At 36.8% G+C, this 21,423-nt stretch overlaps 1 protein-coding gene across 1 annotated transcript in view; it reads left to right on the forward strand.

Annotated features, from left to right (window-relative positions):
• HDAC9 (histone deacetylase 9) overlaps positions 1-21,423 on the forward strand; it is a 485,060-nt gene that overhangs the window by 416,910 nt on the left and 46,727 nt on the right. The window contains exon 23 of the mRNA XM_055706591.1: positions 5,640-5,758. Within this exon, the coding sequence (XP_055562566.1) occupies positions 5,640-5,758 (119 nt within the window). The remainder of the gene's footprint in view (positions 1-5,639; positions 5,759-21,423) is intronic.

The following is a 21,423-nucleotide window of genomic DNA, read 5'->3' on the forward strand; positions in this document are numbered from 1 at the left end:
CTGAGACATTCCAATCTGCTGTTTTAGAACAGTGTGGGGGTTTCTCTTTCATTTACATAAATTACTGTCCTGGACTGCTCATTTCCCTCTTAAATTACCCACACAGCAAAGGAATTCTAGCTGTATACATCAGCTTAACTTTCTTTGGAGATTTCCAGCTCTGTATGATGGTACTTGCAGAGTCATTTCAGTCATTTCTGAGTTGGGTACTTCTCTGCAATCTCTTCTGGGAGAACAAATGTTTGGGAGCATCCTAACCATGTGCTTTAAATGTTCAAAAATAGAATGGAAGAATAAAAGGAACAGAGTCCCTTGGTAGAATCTCTTTAATGTCTTGCATCTGATGTTCAGATTGGTGGGGAGGGGAGGATCACATGCCTGATGTTTTCTCTAGGACTACACCCAACTGGAAGGCATCCCTTGCCTTCTCTGCAGACAGCAGCATACCCAAATGGAACATATTAATTCTTTGGGGAAATCTTAGTGGGACAAAAAGGAATCTTTTCAGCTTCCCAGACATATGCTCTGTTCCCAGTACCATGAGACTTAAAGGAGGATCTGCACTGTGTTGGGCTGGAGGACACAGTTCCGTTGTAACTGCAAGGTTCAGCACAGATAAATAACTCCTGTGATCCAGCTGCTCAAGCTTTCAGGCTTTGACATGTTTATTAATGAAAATGTGAGAGAAAAGAAAGAAACAGTCAGCCAGGAAAGATGCCCCTGTAAGTCTGCTGTCATCATTAGGTGAATACAGTATACCAAATATTTATGCTTCTATATGATTCAGGATCACAGAAAATAAATATCTCTTTTATGTGTTTTATTTTCTTTGGAGAAGGGAGTAGAGGAGAGTGTGAGTCATAGTGGAAGAATAAAATTAATTTCTCTTCTGAGAAAAACCACTCATTTCGTCAGAGTGGGATCCTAGCATTAACTTCTGTTTGCTGATAACCCCTGCAGCCCAGCTGGCTTCAAGAAGGAAGCTGATGGCCTGCCTGCCAGTCCCCAGTCCGTACCTATCTGGTGACCTATGGCCAGAAGCTAAATCATATTTCTTACTCCTGCTGCGGGTAAGGTAATAACTGTTCCTACCTAGGTCCGAGTGCAGGCTGCCTATGCATCCTTGCAAAGGATTTCTGATCCCTAAAGAAAAATCTAAGGAGTTGCTAAAATATTAATGAACTTCTTTCCCCCACAGAAAACCTTAATCTTTCAACAAAAACATGATCTCTTTGCATGAATTGATTAAATAATAAGAAGGTAAATATTCAACTTACACTTTGCACCATAACAAAACCTGCCAGCTGCAGCCCAACTTCTGAACATAGGGTTGGTCTGAGGAATCTGGGAAGGCTGACATGAATATCTGTTAGTGTATGACCAATGCTAGTTGTATGCTTTAAAAAAACCCTTAAAATATTTTCTGTTAGGATCTGATTCAAAGGATTCTGTTCTTAGGCAATTGAGAAGAAAGTGCTGTGATTCTAGAGCTCCAGAGGAGGCAGGCAATGGATGGTTTCTCTTTCTTAAACCTTGCTGTGCCCTCCAGGGTTTAAATGAGATGGGAAAGGAACAAGAGACAGGGTCTGATGATTCTTTACTCCCAAGAGACAGTGAAAGGTCAGTAGCTGTCCCTGCCTGCCCAACCATTCTGTGTCCTGAGGTAGGAGAAGCATGTTTACAAGGGAAAAGTGAGCTTCACACTGCTTTTGTGTGAAAAAAAAAAAAGGTGGAATATTGTGCTTTGTGTAGGCTTTCTTTAAAGCTGCCAACCTCAAAACATTATTCTGAAGACAGTTATTCAGGGATAATAGAGGCACGGAAGCCTGAGAGGTGGCAAATGCCAAAAGGTTTTATTTATGTCGTGGTGAGATTTAGTCCGTATTTTTAAATGTATGTGTATGAGTGCTTACAGCACTTCATAAGATAGGTTAGTATCTGTCGTTTTTGTGATGGAATTTACACGTTTTGTGCCACAAAGGAGTTCCTGCCAAGTCAAGACAAAGGTTAGAGAGGTCCTACATACACAAAGTCCAAAACAAAATGCTATGATATTTTCTAGACCTTAAGCTGCTCTTCTCTAAGCACAGATCTTATAGCAGTTATTCAAAAGAGGAGCAACTTCAAATGTGTGTTGATGTAGAGGAAGACTGGATTAGGGATTTAGGAACTAGATGTCTGATGTCTATATGATCCTCTCTGCAACTGACTTGTAGCTGTCATCTTTTTGAAAGACCAAATAGTAGTCTTGGTAACCAAATAGTTAGCCAGTTAGTCCTGGCTAACAAGGACCACAGACACCCTGAGATGTTTTAGAGAAGAGTCAGGCTTGCTATCCTACTAAATAGATTACATTTTCCATAATGTCTTTTTTTAAAGAAAAGTCCTTAAGGGCTTCTATTCAGTATTAAATCAAGAACAGTATAAGATGGATAAGCCCTGACATTCCAAGTCCCTCAGTATTACAGAGGGTGAAAGAGAAATGAACAAGGACACAGGTCTTGTGGGCACATAGGTTAGCTCTTTTGGTACGTAGTATGCAGAGTAGAAGCAACAAAGTTTTGTCATAATTTGTGAGACAGTATTATAGCAAAAGTAAGATGATATTCCTCTGGTGAAATCTGACAGACACTGTGTGCATTTTTAAAAGAAAAAATTCTTTCAGAAAAACCCTCATGTCTTATTTTAGTCATGTGAATTCAGGTAATACTGAAAGCAGTAACAAAACAGTGAATTCTAAATGTCACCTCTGGTTAATATCCTTATAGCCTCATCCTTCCTTTAGCTGAGATTCCTATATATAATTTCTGTAGAGATTTATGAATATGCTACTATTTCCTGTTCAGTTCTATTAAAGATGGAGTTAATAGCTATTCCTGGTACTTTGTGCTGAAAGACCTTGTTTTCAGTATTTAATAATTTTACTAATGTTACCCAGTGTGGCTGGCAGTTTTCATGTCAGACAAATTTATTTGAAAAAATTTTGAAGAAACTGTGGCTAAACAATTTTTACTGCTTCTAAGAATGAGATTAAGGGTCAAATGCATTGTTTTGCCCAAGTTATAAAAAAATGTGCTGACATCTTTATGCTTTTGAGCAAGGCCTTGAAATGTGGTGGAAGTGTGGCAGATTTTTCCAATGTTCCAAATTACAAGACTCAAAAATCTCATTCTGTGTTAGCCTGGTTACGTTTGTTAGTGCTCGGCAACTTCAGTTACCAGAGTTTCTGTCTGCACTGAACATATTCCATCCTCTGACTCCTGAGCATTGTCCATGCTGTACTCTGTGGTGCTGCCACTTTATTGGACATGAAGGAATAAAAACCAGAGCCTGACTTGAATTTGAGGAAATTTGAATGGAGGAGGAGGGCAAAAGCTCAAGTGGCTGCGGATAGGGCGGGTTCTCTATAGGACCCCTCCTTCTTTAAGCATTAAAGATATGTTGTGCTATGGGGACAGATCAAGATTGCATGTCAGCCACAGTCTTCATCACTAATCAGGATCCATGCCGCATGAGTTGCAGACGTGAGGAAGTTTGGGAAGTATATGTTGCTTCAGACAATGAACATATAGCTAGAGTATCAGAACGCATATACAAAACAAAGATAAGGTGTGGTTTCATAGGAGATATTTCTTCTTGATACTGTTCCCTAACTTTGTGGAGATTAGCCTGCAAAAATGTTCAGTCGCTGTAGTGTCTAATGTAATTATTAATATGTGTACTTTGTGTGTTATATAGTTACACATCATGGAACTACAGGAAAAAAGACCTAGAAAGGAAGTAATCTGACCTTCTGCCTCAAGGCCGTGTCAGCTTGAACCTGTAGCAAGTTTGATGGATATCTGTTTTAACTATTATAAAAACCTTAAAGAGGTGGAGACTCTTTAATTTTCTTAAATATTTTATTTAAATTATTATCTGTCTTTACTATTAAAAAGCTTTTTCTGGTGTCTGAACTACAGCTTTCCTGCTGCAACTACTTCGTGTCCTATCCACAGTGGAAATGCAGAATATTTCTTTCCTCCTGCAACAACCACCTATATATTTTTGGACTTTTATAATGTTTATTCTCATGTTATGTGAATCAAACAATTATAATTCTATCATTTTATACACTTGGGTCATGCTTTTTAGAATTTTTTTCTTTCCTTTTGTTCTCTCAAGTTGGTCTGCGTCCATACTGGAATCCATGCTTCAGCAGAGGCCTACTAATGACATGTAAAAAAAGGAATATTTCACAAATTGCATCACTTTGCCTGCAGACATTCATAGTGCAATTTCAGCAAATTCACTAGAAAAATGGAGTTGCTTCTATCTTTTTTTTCTAATGTAAAACAATATTCATTGAAATGCTGTATGCCCTGACAAAGTCTTTTTCCTTATTCTGAATTCACTTTTTCTCTGACTATATATATAAGGAACACTTTCCTAATATGAAAATTACCTTTGTGGAAATCAGAACAAAATCAGGTTTATAAAACAGATCAAAAACTGAACTAAAGGAAAATCTAAGAAGTTGTTAAAATATTAATGAACTTTTTTCCCCCCACAGAAAACCTTAATCTTTCCACAAAAACATGATCTCTTTGGCATAAATTAATTAAATGATAAAAAAGTAAATATTGAACTAAAGCAAATGATATTACACATGCGCAGAATTGATCTTCAGGTTTTGACCAGTGCAGATCAACTGAGATTTCCTTGAGTTACTATATTTGGAATAGAACATTCATTTGTGTATTTGGCTTTTAATATTAGTGATGTTCTCCTCACTAGCCCAGTCATTACAGGCTCAGTATTTGTTGCACTAGTAAAAACCACCTGGATGCTTTCCCTTCAGAAATTCAGCCTGGAAGAAAGCAGCTTCGAGTGCAGAACGCAGGCTTTTGTCTTCTCCTTCAACACATCTTCAACGTTTTGAGTTTGGATAAGAGCAAAACCAAAGAAACAAAATATCCCCATGGAAGTTTGTCAAGGAATGGGTTAAAAAAGTGGAATCTTTGTGACTGTGAAGGGCTGAATTATCTTCCGACACCAGCAGGGGTTGCTGTCACTAGTTTGTGGTTGTCACATTCCTGTTATGCTTGACCTTGGAAAGGCTTGACAACATAGTCTGGATTTGATTAAGGGAATTTCATGTTTTTCCTTTGCTAGAGTCACCCCCCACCTCGACAAACATTTAAAAATGTTAAGAAGAAAAAAAAAGAAGTTTGGAAAGCAAACATTTTCCCAAAAGAAATTTATAGTTCAAATTTACACCAAGTTCGCACTAACTGGAGCAGTCCGGGTTTCCACTCAGGCTTTGAGTGCTCTCTGTAAACCATTAGTCACTTCCCTGGAAGAGGCAGCTTTTTATAGGCAGCAGAATAAAACAGGCACAGATGTGTGTGTAATATTAGAGGCTTTCACATGTACCTGCATTTATTTTTTTTCCTCAATTGTAGAAAAGAAAAAAGAGTGAATATAGAAAGAAATTAATTGAAGCCTTGGACTGTGTTTGGTTTTGGACAGCTACCATGAAGATCGGTTTAATTAAAAGAAAATATCTTCTGTTGTGGATTTTTGAGATTGTGGCAATTTATATCATGAGGATACAAGTTCTTTTAATTTTTAACAGGTTGGTTTTTTTCACTCTACAGGACTGTGATTATGCCAGCTGCCAATGAGTTTGATCCAGAGATTGTCCTGGTGTCAGCGGGATTTGATGCCGTGGAAGGCCACGACCCTCCACTGGGCGGGTACAAAGTCACGGCTAAATGTAGGTATCATCATAAGGCTCATGTTTTGGAGTTTGCATTTTTTCTAGTTAGGAACCTTACTTTAATTCCAGCTTACATCCATATTTCAATTCCGTGAGGTGACACCCGTGCCACTGAGGGCAGACACTCTATGTCAGTTAATGCCTAGAGATGCCCATGGAGCTGCGGGTCTCACTCAGCTCACAGACAGGGTAGAAATAAACACATTAGTGTTTCTGGATCACTCCTTTCTGTTCCTCTTGGCATTTTTGTCTTGACTTTTTAAAGCATTACTTTTCTGGCATTCAACTAACATTTTAGAGGTTTCATGCTTTTTGATAGGCTTCATTTTCCAAATGCTGGAGTAAGTTATTTCTTTTTAAATATATATTGGAGATTTTAGACTTTGGAGGCCTAAATCCAATCTCATATTGCTCTTTGTTATTGTAATCTTTTCAGCTTGATGGCATTAATCCTGAATTACATCAGTGTTCATGAAGGCCAAAGTTTTCTAAAAGACTACTCTGTTGGGTCTCAATGTTTGGATGTCCATTTCAGTCCTCCAAAATGTGTGCTCATGGCAGACAATTAATAGTTTCTGAAAGGCAGGTCTGTCTGAAGTGTCTCATATGTAGCACTCCAAAGTCACTAGTTCTTACAGAGTATCATGGCCAAACTGGTTCTGAGCCTGGGATGTTAAGCAGGGCTGGGTAACAGAGTAACTCTCTGCAGAGTAATGTGTGCTGTGACATCACTATATATAAATCCCTTTCCATAAGACAACACAAAATGATTTCCTAATGCAATGCTGTGAATAATTTTCTTCAGTATATATACTTTTCTTCAGTATATCTCAAGAAATTCATAATAACACTTAAAAAACTATTAAATATGGATCTCTGCTGCTAATGACAAATGCCTTGGGAAAAGTCTGGAGAAGTCGATGAGACCTAATGGCATTTAACAGACTGCACAAATGGACTCCAGCTCAGAGAATTTTGTCCTTCTGACCTCTGCCTTTTGTTACAGGTCAGTAGAACGAAGTTGGGGTTTACCTCAGGAGGAGCAGGGAAAAGACACATATTTTATTTTCATTTTAACTGCATGCTGCACAGGGTCCCCTGAATACCAGGCACAAAAGGATAGATGGAGAGCTAGAGTAACTGTCCACAGTGACATGCTATGGAAAGCAGGAATGCAGAGAGCAGTGCGAGGGCCCACCCAAAGACACTCACACAGGCACAAGTGGAAAGGGAACGACTCTGTGGCTGCAATAAGGCATATTGAGTTTTAGCACAGATTTTCAGGTTAATGCAGTGGTTGCACTAGAGAGGAAAGGAACGTAGCAGCCTATATGCATGTTTGAGTTTCACTTCTCTGTGTATTATGATTTTTAGTAAAACACTATGCATGAAAAAGCCCTTTGTAAGAGGTTTACTCACTGATTTTTTTCCGTAAATATGGTTCCTCGTCAGAGGCACCATTCCATGAGCTTATGTGGTAGGACGATGAGCCTTCAACCAGTACACAATAGATACTTTGTTGAGAAACATTGTATAATTTTCTGTATTTTGCATCTGAGAATGCATGCAACATGTCCCTGAAGGATGCATGATGCTCTAATGAGATGCTTTGGCATACATGATATTCTGGCATAGCAGCATCAACAACTTCACTAGAAATTGCAATATGATTCATATTTTCCTCTCAGGTTAGACTGGATTTCAACCTGAAAGCAAGAAAAACTGTTTGTTATTGGAATCAGTGTTAATTTTCATTCATTAATTAATTAGTTAAGTCTTCATAACTTTTTTAGAAACGGAAATCAGTACATTTTTTAATATAAGAGGCTGCACATCTGCAAGTTACACGTGTCTGTAAGCAAAAAAGATGATTTTACAGTAGGTGGCTCTTGTTTAAATTAAGGGAAAAGCCAAGATAGATCCAGATAATGATCATGCACCTGAGGGATGAATAAAGCCTTTTGTACAGAGCCAAAGGAATTTATTATTTCCCCAAAACAAAATTCTCCACATTCCACCATACCATTTTAGAACATGGCATACTATACGTGGTATGTAGAAATATGAGCAGTCTATTAAAAAAAATAAAGTCCAAAGAGAAACTTTCATAATAAAGACTAAAAACAGATATTCATGCAACTTTTTAATATAATTTGTTTGTAATAATTAGAATTATGCCCAAAACGAGTAAATGCAAAATAAAGTTCAACCTGTAAATATTCTTTCTTTATAAATCTTTAGCACTTTGTGTATACTTAGTACATTGAATTTTCTGATTTCTATGCCAAATACAAATTTTACATATATAAATTAGGAAGAGATTGACATCAAAAGAGAGAAGATGGGTCTTTAGCTACTAACCTTGCTGTTAAAGATAGTTAGGGAGACATTAGATTCTTGATAAGGAATTATTTATGTCTTTCCTTCAGAGTACAGTCAAAGAGAAAAAATGAAAATGTATTAACAAATCAGCACTCCCAAGTCATTAAGTAAAAACCATCCAATGAAGATAACAAATTGGACTAGTGGCAGCCTTTGGAGTAACCACAGAGCAGGCAACTACATACAGAAAAAAATGGTTTACTAAATCTATGCAGTTTGATAGGTGTAAATTATAACCTGCTTTAACCCAGTATTTTAATTTTTTGCTTTATCGACATGCAACCTGATTTACTGAAGAGCTGCCATGTCTGACTAGGAAACAAACACAACAGAAACAAAGTAGTCCTATATATTTTTGCAGCTGATTTTAAATGCATGGGTTTGATGTGCATGTCAAGATTTCTCACAGTTGAGGGGAATCTCAGCCCCTCTAGAAGGGTGTAGAATAGAAGACGGCCAACTGAGATCAGTGATGATAGCAGTGCTAGGCAATATCTCACTTGCCTAATTTATCTCCAGTCCCATTAAGTAACAAAATCACTAATAGTCTTTTTCCATTGAAAGAAAGAGGTAGTGTTTGAAAAGGATTGGCAGGGAAGCTCTTTCCTTTCATATGACACTTTTCAAATCACTTCCCATAAGTAAATCTTTTTCTCCAACTACCTTTGCGATGCATCCTCATCTGTTAATGTTTTGAGGAGAAAATTTTTCACTAAACTAATGAATATTTAACTAACTTTTACCTGGCCTCAAAAAAGAATTTGTTAGGTGCAATACAGAATTGAGGCTGAATATTAACTAAAACATTTGTTTCAATCCTGACTTTGAGGATTTCACAGCCACATTTTATTTTGTGTTGGCTCTTTGTTCCAGTCCTTTCTCTTAATGAAGTGTTACCATTTCAAAAGGTGCTTGTATATACCCAGGTACACATACACATCTTGAATCATATACTCAATCCATGTGCATAAACTTTGTGATGGCTTTTATATTCTGTTAAGAAAAAAAATGAGCTGCAAAGACTTGAGATGACTCGTGGCATATGGCAAACTTTCTGTTGCAGGGAAGCTCTCAGGCCTTTGGAACCAGCTATATTCCTGATATCTTAGTAAGAAAAGGCAAGCTTTATAGACAACACTGTTTATAAGAACGCCTAGCATAATTAGAAACAGTAGGTATACTGTTGAGTGCACAACCACTTTGTCCTGAAGGTCTTCTGAAAAACAGAGATTACATCTGAAAAGAAGTTTGTTTTTCTACATATACCCTTTCTTTCTGATAAAGATATTATCTCCACTCACAAACTCTGCCTTGCCTGTGTCCTTATGCTATGATAACTGCACCAAGTTTAACATCAAAAAGCAAAGCAAAGAAAACGAAGCACTTGGCATGTTAAACCTTTGTGGTAGCCCTCTTGGCCTGAGGTCTTGCATCAATTAAAGGTGCCAAATCCTCCTCAAGAGCTTCTCTAAATTCTGGTAGGATCTGTCTCAGATTGTCAGGGATATCCAAGCAATTTATCTCAGATTCTACTTCCTATGGCTACTCTCTTATGACTCAAGCTTAACTTCATTAGCCAGAATAGTGGAGTATCTTTTGTATTGTCAAGTCCATATTTAGCATTGGCATAATTGTCCAAGTTTCTTTGTTAAAATGGTTCCCTAGGCTGTATGGTGAAGGTGGATGCAGCAGCAAGAGCTCTCTCATGTACTGTCTTATGCAGAGTAACTATTGATGTCATTGAGATCTCTTTGTTTAGATCAGAGACTATAAAGGTGCTTTAATTTTACTGTAAACTATGATCAGATGAGAGGAAAACATGTGTCAGTTCCTGACTAGCCTAATATTTCCTTTTTATTACTAAAAAGGTATTATTTTTTCAATAAAGTAACAGATAAAATATCAACACAATATATTACGTATTAAAACCATAATTTTATCAAATCCACTTTTTTGTACTGGAGCAGTAAAAATAGTATTGACAATAAAGTAGAAGAAAACAAATGGGGGAAGAAATAAAGGGGATAAAGGAGTTTTATATTTAGAATGGTAAGGAGATGCCTAAAGAGTATGAATGAACTCTTCTATCTTATCCTGATGATGCTTAGGTGGAACTACTGAAAATGGAGCTGAAACAGTCAGTGCTTTATTTAATAGTTAATTTTTATAACTTCTGCTAAAATGTATTGTATTATCACACCGTTTGAATTCTGTGCAGAGAACAGGTCTGAAGAATAGCTACCAGATCTGATCATAAATTTGCAAGTTGTTAGATCTTTCAATAGCACTGCTTTTAAATTTAGCTCTGCTGACTGAAGTTTTCCCTGTAACACTATCCTGAGGTGAAGTACTTTGTTTTATAGAGCAGCCCTTAGAATCATGCTTGCGTCAAAGTCACTGAGATCACTTTACTGTTCAAGTAAATATTGTATGTAATTGCTCATTAAATGGTGACCATTCCATAAAAGAATAAAGTAAATAGAGAAGTGTCAAGCAAGAATAAAGATTTCTTTCAGATTACTTATCTACCTGAAGCACTGCATTTGTTAAGGGCTATGGTGATTTCCTGGAGTCTTCCTGTTGCTTTACTCTCTTATTCCAAAGATGCTATTTGACACCAAAGTGCAAAATAAGATCAGCAATTAACAGTAGGGAAATATACCACTGCAGGCATTTAAAGAGTGAATTATATTTTGTCAGTTTGGAAACCTGTCTACTGTTATGCCAAATTTGTGATGCAAGGTTGACCCAGTGTCTAGAATATAACTCACTCTTAACAAAGCTGATTTGCAACTTTTAAAGTTTTTATTTGTTATTTGAGAAAATTGCAATAACTCCCTTAACTTATCAAAAGTTGCATTGCCCTGTGATACATTCCATTCAAGTGGGACCAATGAAAAATGTGCTAAAGCTATGAACAATTTCCCTCCTCATGAGCCCTCGGCAGGTAAACTTAGAGGACTCTGTTTAACAGTGCACAGTATGTCTGATGAATCACAGCAGAGGAAACAATTAATGATCTAAACAGGTTATTTCCAAAGGATATGTCAGCATAAGTGGCAGAAATTAATGTGTAAAAAGGGCTGCTGACTTACATGTAGCCTACAGGTCTTCCACTGAGACATCTTTTCTCATGGCTGAAAGTGGTACTTCTCAGAATACAAGTAAGAGCAACCAGGTTGAAATTGGGGACCTATCCTGTTTTTTTCTGCTTTGCCCTTCACATTTCAGTTCCAGCTTCTCACAGGGAGTAATGATTTTTGATAACAAGGTCTCTGGATGTAGCATACAATGCTATAAAAAGCTAAACCACCTTGCATATGGGGACAAGCAAATTCAGAAGTAACATGTACAGGTTTAATAATGAGATGACTGATCACTGAAACAAGTGATCTAGTATGATGTATTTGCCATCACTGGGAGTTTTAAATGAGACCTATAAATAGATGGCTTGCAAGATCCTTACAAATAAGTATGTCATGGCACACTCAGACATTAAAGGCTTCAAGCAAAAATCACTTAATGAAATTTCTCTTCAATGACCAATGTTTTCTTGAGTCTTCACAACTGTCCTACTGTATCTTGGAATGCATGTTAGAAACAGACCAAAGGAAGATGCTAGAACTGCGTATCACCAAATTCAAATGTAGAACTGATCTAAGACTGGTACTTCAGCTATGTTTCAGAGAAAAGGTTTCCTATGTGCCAGCCTCACTATCTCTAAAATATTCTATGTGACTATTCTGAGTATTTCAAGTACTGCAAATAATATCTATGATTGGTGGGGTTTTTTTCCTGGAAGTGCTTAATTTCTAAAGAAATCCCCAAGAAATATTGTAACCGTTTACTGACTGTGAATTATTTAGGGTAGAGTGATTGCAATGTCTTTTGGGAGGTACTACACTTTCTTCTGATTGTCCGATAGGCCCTTCAAGAAAGGGTCTTGACTGGGACTACTGGGGCTAAGGTAATATATAAATGATAAAGGAAGGCAGGCAAAAAGAGTTCATGCAAATTGACAGCTGGCTAACAGAATAATTGTTTTGACTTGGTAGCTGTTTAAACACAATTCAAGTCTCTAAAAATAGCACTGCAGGTTTTTATGATGTCATGTCTAATTTTTTCTTTTCACAAGCAAGAAAGTCTTTTTGACCCAGATATCAGCAGAAGAAGCTATGATTTTGGAAAGTCTGGCAATAAGTGCTTCAGAGTGCACTTCCAGTAGATGGTGTGAGCTGCTCCAATAACTCATTGATGTAGTAAAGGGTGCTCGCATGCCCCTTGCTTTTCTGAATTGTCCATTACTTACCTTGCACTGGCCCTAGTTCTTCTTAAATCTCTGTAAACACATGCAGCGTTGACTCATCAACCCATAAGAAAATTTAATCAACCAAAAAAGTGAAGAGGTTTCTGTTAGGCTGTGAAGCTGAATCAGGTTATGGAGGGACCAATGTGTGCCACAGCTAGTGGAAGTGGGGTAGGGGCAGTAGAGAAAGGGAGACATGGAGTAGGATACCTCTTGGTAGCAGAAAGCTGTTAAATGAACTCAGTTGCCCCAACTGCTTTCTTTTCTGAATTCTTCTGAGTACAGAGATTTGATTTTGGTTGACATAATTTAGTTATCTTTGTGGTACTGGAGGTGATAAGATTGTTATCCGGCAGGACAGATCTTGAGCATTTGACACAGAGCTAAAAGCATTGGAGGTGGGGTGGAACAATGATCATTCATAAAGTTTTTCACGGGAGAGTCTCGTGATTCACATCAGAAATTTTCATTTTGTTCCTTTTGTTTCTTGGAAACTACAGGGTACCCAGTGACTGGCAGCAAAAAAATGTATCATCAAGACTTTGCTTCCAGTTGTTCACATTGGAAAGCAAAGTTTGGGTTTTCTCGAGGGTGATTTCTTGAATACTAATTGAATGATTGCTGGGTACAATACAAAAGGCATCAAAATAGATGAAAAGTTCATTGGTGACTTACCCTCAGAGATGAGTATTTTCATAGGATTTACCAGGAGAAGGAAAGTATTTTCTTTTTCCTCCTAGCCCACAACAGTGGTTGCCGTAACATAACTGTTGGATTGCCCAGTCTCCAAAGCCAGATTATGCTGCATTTACTCCTGCATTTGTACTCAGATTTTCTCTTGCACTGCAGATATCAGTGAATTATTTGCCAGTGACTCCAGCGGCCAATACATTATTGACATTTACACTACATTTACATTTATGAATAAAAAATATAGAAAATTCCAGAAATCATGTTCATGGAAATTGAGCGAAGATTGGAATTCACTGTATAAAATTAATGTCCTCTCTAGGACATAGCATAGCAAAAGGCAAAGGTGAAGGTGAAGATATAAGAGTATATGTCCCCCCCTTTTCTTTTTTTTTTTTTTTTTACTATATAAATGGACAACTCTAATGTTGAGTTGAGGAATCTGCCTTCACATGCTGTCAAGTAAGCATGTGTCAATGGCTTGGATCATGGATTTGAACCAAGAGAAACAGACTGGTGAACAATTCACCTCATTTACTGAGGCCAGAGAAATCCTTGTCTTCAGACTTCAGGGCACTCATGTCTAACTGAACACGTATTTAAAACACATCTGAAGGATTCGGAATCTTAGCACTGGTTTCGTTGTTGTCCAGAGTTTTCACTGGGTGAAAACTGGTGTGCCTTCCAGAAAGGGTCTACCTAAGCAGGAAGTGAGAGCAGTTAGAAATATTAATAAATTAGCACTGATTTGACCTGCTCTTTCACTTTCACTTAGCCTTTCTTTCCGTAAATCAGCCAGGAGAGATTTCCATTTTCCACTCCCACTCCTGTCGCACAAACAGATCTGTCTGCAGGCTAGTTAACTGACTCGTACAAGTGAAAAACCACCTGTATACTATGCTCCAGTATACAGTGCTGATCCATCTGCAGAATGCATCAGGTGCCACTTCCTTGATTTAGGGCAGTTGCTGGGGACAGGGCAGAGGATAGATTGCAATGGGGGGAAAAAGGATCTACAGAACCATTAAGAATTATTTTCCCTTTTCAGTCATCTTCCCTTATCTCTTCACCTACCTCTTGTTATTTTTTCTTTCATGCTACAGTATTGCCATTGGCTAATGACAATAACTGATGTGAGGGGTGCGAAAAAGGTAAAAATTGGTGGCAACTTCTCTCAGTTCTGAAATTTAAACTTATGAAATCTTTTTCCTTAATGAAACCAAAAGACTGTCACATTTAGTAGAAGAAAGAAAAGGAAAAATAATTTCTTTGCTTAGGCAGTATTAAACTTGTCAGATTACAATTTAAATACAGCAAATTAAATATAAGTTTTTAGAGCCATTTTGAAACTAATGGGGCTTGACACAGTGTTCAGCAACTTGCATGTGCCTTTCACAGGACTGGATCCTGAGAGAAAATTGTTGAAAGACATCTCCAAATGTGGATTTCTCCATAACAAAGTGTCTGATCTTTTATAGCATCATTGCATTGGGAATTAGGCTTGTCTTTGGGAATTTGTAAAGCCTTTAGTAGAAGAGCATGATTTATGTCTTAGAATTTAACTATTCTCTGTAATAAATAGAAATGTGCCACAAGTATTTACTTGGTTGTGCCATGGGAAAATTTTTAACATATTGTTCACAGCTTCAGAATGCTATAAAAGAAGACATGTAATTTGCAGACTGGACTATCCTTTGTGATTTCTAACCAATAGATTTGATTAATATCTTTCAAAAGAGACACCAGCCAAAATGTTTACATGTCATTAGGCAGAGAAGAAGGGAGCACACACAGTTCTGATTATGAGCTTGGATGGTTCATTTCTTTGGGCTTCACATCCCTACTACTTAAGGCAGACTGTAACTTTAAGATGTTATCTCTTGCCTGCGCAAATAAACAGCCAGTTATGCTTTTTATGGTGGGTAGTTCTCAAACCAACAGGGGATTAGAAGATATTAGCTGGAGTTTGTGGTTCCCTGCTGAACTATCACAGGGTCCATGGATTCCTGTCCTGAATATTTCACAGAGCAAACACCTCTTATCTGGGGTGATATTCTCACACTGGCCTCTTGGCCATGGACTTCAAAAGCTGATCACAGGGAGGGCTAGAGAGGCAATAACCCTCAATATAACAGTCCATCCTGATAGGGACAGACAAGGTAAGGGTAAGGCGTCTCTGAAGTTTGCTCTTGTGTGTTTAGCCCCATGGGGTGATAAGGGGCCATCTGTTTTTTCAGTCTGCAAACCCATCTTTTTCACACTATCTCAGTATCAAGTACATTTTAGGTCTGACCAGTATCAGCACCAGCAATTCTTCACTGACCTGAAGAGATTTTCTTGGTATTTTTAGCTTTGATCCCAGGCAATTGTCTTAGTTGCCGTTGCCGTTTTCTTTACCCAAGCAAACATATAAAATAAAATTTAAAAAATTAAGTTCAAGGTACTATTGGTTCAAAAGAAAAAAAGACATTTTTAAATCTCTTTGTAGGTAGAGGGAAATGAGTGCTTACCCATGTGATTAAACTAAAAACATCAATTCATGGCAGCAGTTTCAAAAAGTCACATATTATGCAGCACAACACAGGATGCTTGCATCTTAATTAATTGTTTAAATAGAATATCAATACTACCAATTCTAGAAATTAAAACACACTGCTTTGGACCTCAAAAAAGCTGTAAGAGTTACTAAAATACTAACCAGATTTTTATTTTTTTTTGAGCTCCCAGAACAGAATTCCTTCATGTATTAAGCTTTTCCCTGCAGCCATTTCTTTATCAATTGGACTGTGAGACTCCATTGCAATCTCCTGATTACGATAGGTTTAATGCAAACACTTAATATCATGAAACCTGCAATAAAACGGTGCAGGTTTCCAACACTGGCATGTTTAAAAAAAAAAAAATCCCTGCTTTTTCCCCAGCATTTTATTTTACTTTGTTTGTTGTTTTGGGAGTGTGGTGGTGGTGTTTTTTTTAAGGAAATTCTTGCTTGTACCAACTAATTGCCAAACAGTTGCTGGAAATGCAAGAATGTAGGTCCTAATCCCACAAGCTTTTACTCACTTCGAGCAGTCCTGTTGATTGAGACCACTCCACCAATCTGATTAAGATTGACTAAAATAAGTAATGTTTACAGGGACAGACCTTGCACTGTAGGTATTAATATGTAAAAAAACAAATGTTAAAAACTCTTCAAAAGCATATTCACATATTAAAGCTGCTGTTTAAATACTTTCTGAAGTTTTATAGAATTAACTTGGAAAGAAAAAGGAGTCATCCTGCTGTAACAGAAATCCATTTGAAATGCATTAAGTAGTAATTTATTTACTTTAAACTCCTTCTTTTCTTCCCACCACTGATTATGATTCATATACACTAAAATGGACCAAGGGAAAGATCTTGGAAGGTCTTCTTTAGAAGAAACTAAAAATAATATGTAGACAGAACAGCAAAATATTATTAGTTAATCAAAATTCAGTTACTCTCTGGTTTCTGTTTATGGTAGTAAAAATTAGCACGAGTCAAATAATCTGTATCCTTTGATCCATGGGCTTAGCCCTTTTCTTTAGGTTCCTCCCTGTAAAAGACTGGTTCTCTGGCTATATGGTGACCAAAAACTTTTTAGTATCTGGCATTGCATCCATTTAGATGCAGTTTGGTTGTGAGGGTTGGTTTCTAAATCTGTTTTTTACTTACTTAAAATGGATTAGCAATCTCTAAAAGCAAAATAAAACAAAGCTGTTCATTTAATAGTGGAATGCATCCTTCAGTAAAATGTCTGTTTTAAATGTACCAGCTTCAAAATTATTTTCCTAATGTGGTTATGTAATGTTAAATATTAATTCTATGATTGTGTTGTTATAAAAGATGATCACTCACATGTATTGCCACATAATTTATATTTTCATTTATGATTGCAGTTTAGGCATATTTTGTATGTTCTTCTGTATCTTTTCATATTATTAAGCACTGTTTAAGGTTTGCAAAGAAAAGATCAATTTAAAAATTCCTATATATATAAAGTCAATTTTAAATATATATATTTTCACAAATACATTTTCTTTTGAAAATGTTCATATTAATTTCTTTTTGAAAATTGAAGACAAAAGACATTGTTATTTCCTTCAATTAAAAATATGTAATTTCTAAAAAAAAAAAAAAAGATAAAAATGAAAAGAATAATTCTTGGTTTTTTGTGGAAAAAAGGTATTGACTAGTAACAAATCAAATCCAGTTGTTCATCTTTGTGTCTATTTTATTTCTATTAAAAAAGACAGTTTCTATAGTCTCAGATATGACTATTGCAAAGAAATCCTGTATTTTTGGCTGAAAGTTATAGTTCCTTCCACATGCAGGAAGCATCTTTTATGGTTCCTACACTGGAGGATCAGCTTTGCAGTAAGGTCATGTTTGAATATGACTGCTCTGTGTACTAACAAATTTACCAGGAATTTAAAGAAATTTTGTGTAATCAGCTTTAAAATAGTTGCATATTCATGTCCAATGATCCAAAGCATATTAGCACGCAAGTAAAAGTGGTAAAGAGGAACCTAGTATTCCTGAAACTTCAGAAGCTAACATTAACAGCTTAAGTTAATTTTTCATTCACCCAAGCATCCAAGTAAGCAACCTTCTCAAACCTTCCTCAAGCCCTGGGAAAAACAGTAAGGAAAATCTATTGATCAAATGATAAGATGTTATTTCAAAACTTGTAATTTAATTAACATATATGCTACATCAAAGCACTTATCCAAAAAATTGTGATGTTTATATGACCTTGTGATCAAAGCTTTTTTTCTACTGGTGTTAACTGCATCAACTGTAGCTTTATAGAATATACATGAAGACAGTGCATATGTTCTGAACCATGTAATTTTTTTTCTTTTGACCCTTTTTGGGTATATACATTCCCACACACAGTGCACACCTCTGGGAATTTCCCAGCATGCCTTTTGAGGAAAAACATTGAGGTCACAAAAGTTGAACAGAATGACTAAGCCAAGATCTTTAAGGGATATGGAAAAAGTAGTAAGTCTGAATTGTTTGTATCCACCAGGAGTTTCAGTCCTTCCACTTCATTAAGAATCACTGAGGTTTTTTTTCCAAACTGCATTACATATCTGAAAATTATCTAAACTGGGACTGGGTTTTATAATGTTTTAGGTTACTGATAGGGAATAAAGAAGATTACTTTAAAAAACACTTAAGGGGGTCTGTGCAGTTTTAATAGCTTGTGTGAAACAAAACAGCAAACAGGATGTCTTTTTCCCCTTTGAACTTGTGGACATGAAGCTACTGAATTCTCTGATTAGTTATGTGGTGTTGGACTCCCAGTGGCACTTAATGAAGACAAGGTTTTACATAGCGCTTTCAAAAAACAATAGGAAATTGAATCTACCTTATCAAATTTAGTACTTTATCACAGACATCATAAAGTTGGGAAACAGAGAAAATGAGGAGAAGGAGGAGAAGGAGGAGGAGAAGGAGGAGAAGGAGGAGGAGGAGGAGAAGGGGAAGGAGAAGGAGAAGGAGAAGGAGAAGGAGAAGGAGAAGGAGAAGGAGAAGGAGAAGGAGGAGGAGGAGGAGGAGGAGGAGGAGAAGGAGAAGGAGAAGGAGAAGGAGAAGGAGAGGAGGGGAGGGGAGGGGAGGGGAGGGGAGGGGAGGGGAGGGGAGGGGAGGGAAGAGGAATTTTGGAACATAAAATACATGTCTTCCATTCAGATCAAATGAGAGTCTTTATTGCAATCTGCATTTCATGGTTAAAAAAGAAAAAAATTAGAAAGATACCACTAATTTTCATTTTTTGCATAAAATTTTCAAAAATACTGATAGGTGATTGATCTAGTTTTTTATTATGTTTCATTACATTCAAAGAAAATTGTATAATTGATTGTAATGGAACTGGCCATCTTATAACAAGGGTAACTAGACATAATCACCTCTAGTATGACATACACTGACCATCAGAACTTGCCACACCTAAACCCAGTATTCTTAAGAGACAAAGTGAAAAATATCTTTTATTCCAAGGTAGGATATGTACTTCAAGCAGAAACTGAGAGGATATATTTAATTGAGTAAATCAGGGGTCCTCAAACTACAGCCCACGGGCCAGATATGGCCCCCCAGGGTCCTCAATCCGGCCCTCGGTATTTACAGACCCCCCCGCCGGGGGTTGGGGGGGGAACCAAGCAGCCGCAGATGACTGCCTGCCACTGCATCCGCGCCGGCCCCCTGGTTAAAAAGTTTGAGGACCCCTGGAGTAAATAGTCAACACTGTTCTAGATATATTTCATCTGCAAGACAACAGCAGCCTTTTGACTTTGGCTGACTACTGACAGACTATCATAAACCAGATGTCAAACATTATGTCTTGAGTAACCTGCTTTTTCCTTCAAAATTTTTCCATCCTTCTTGTCATCATGACTCTACCTAATTTAGTCCATTGGATAACAACATCCTTGCTCGGTACTTGTTTTTATTTTTCATCTTATTAAAACTGAAAAACTGTGCATCTGGGAAATATATTGGTTTGCCCAAAATGTTTCCTTAACTTTTAAGAAAACTGATGAACCGTTAGTAGACTCTGGTTCAGAAAAGCATCAAAAATGAGCATACAATCAAAAAAGTTCAGAGAAAAGGCCTCTCTCACTATTACAGGAATATTCCCTAGTCTATTTTATTATAATTATGTTACTGAACTGTACCTTCTGTGTTAGGTTCAGATCAATGACTTGTACCACTTACTACCTATGGGAGACTGATCTGTGCAGATTTCACTCTTGGAGCATATCCCTGGAGATTCAAAATTTTCACTTGCTTCAATTTATCTCTCTAAAGTAAACAATCATTCCCCTTTTTCAAATGTCTCCTTTTTGAAGTGATATAGATATTTATGCTTAGGATATGTCAACCTCTAATCTGAAAGAAAGGGATTGAGAGCAGCAAATTAATTCATGATGGAATCAGACATTTTCCTGTGCTTCAGCCTGAGAAATCCCAGGTATGAGGACGGCAAGGCTGGATGTCAGAGGTTCAGATGTTCAGAGGTTCCAAGCTGGAACCATTCTTTTGACTGGATGGTTTAACTCCTAAAACACCAGGAAAAATGGCCAAATTCCTTTTTTTTTCTTTTCTGGGATATCTAAAAGCCACCATGGTAAACGTGTACCACTTACCAGGTTTTTGTGGTGTTATTAGCAAAGAAGTGCCAGTATATTCAAGGGAAAAGAACAGTAGGATAAAAATGTGATAGGGGAGATTGAACTAAGTTACTGAACACAGCTTAAAAGAGCAGATGATGTATTTCTTAGCCAAAGAAAGCAAGGTGCAAAGTGGGTTGATAGGATAACAAACCTTTTGAGTTAAAAGAAGTGTAGTCTGAGGAATTATGACTGGGAGTAATAGCACAAATTTGGCATAGAAATCTTCTGTCTGCGTATAATTATTTTCAAAGTTTATAAATCTGGAAATATTCTACAAGATATTCATAGATGAATAAGCTTTAAAGCTAAAAAGATTATTATTACGACATGCTAATAAGACTTCTGTGTTACAAGTAGAACCATAATTTCTACATCATTTTCGTGATTTCTTTATAGAAATACTCTTGCTCACTTGAGACTTGAATGATTATTATAGATACATTATATATGGAGATTATATATAAAATATTTTATAAATAGCTAGTAACTATAGAGTTAAAATATTAATATTTTATTATGATATTAGTATTATAAGTTGCCTAAATAAAAAAAAGAATTTGAAATCTATTCCTTATAAAATCTTTAGCAAGAATAATTTTTATTGAAGTAATAACAGTGGCATAGTCTACTTAATCTAAACTTGTTTATCTCTAATTTTATATTTACCTGAGAAGCTTCTTGCTGACCATACTGTGTTCACAATGCCAAAGCATGACCTTGGTAGCTGAAAGCAAATTTTACCTGCCTGGTTGTAGAGTCATAGTTTAGAGCCATAAATTAGCTTCTCCTCTCTAAATTTGGGTTTCTGAACATTATACATCTTAATATATCCAGATTTGTCCATGGCGGTCAACATAAAGAGGTGTTTAATTCCAAAGAGACCTTCATCCTTTCTGAAAATTGGTACAACAGATCTGCCTGGAGGGATTCTTCTCTCCCTGCTGAGCAGTAACTAGCCTGGATAAGCAGCAAAGGCAAGACAGTTAACTTTTCCTTTGTTAAAGGTAGGGGAGAAGAATCCTGATAATGTTAAAATCAAAGGGGTTTTTTCCCATCCATCAGTATTTGCTTCAAAATAC

Source organism: Falco cherrug, chromosome 4 (assembly GCF_023634085.1).
Source record: "Falco cherrug isolate bFalChe1 chromosome 4, bFalChe1.pri, whole genome shotgun sequence".
Lineage (NCBI taxonomy): Eukaryota > Metazoa > Chordata > Aves > Falconiformes > Falconidae > Falco > Falco cherrug.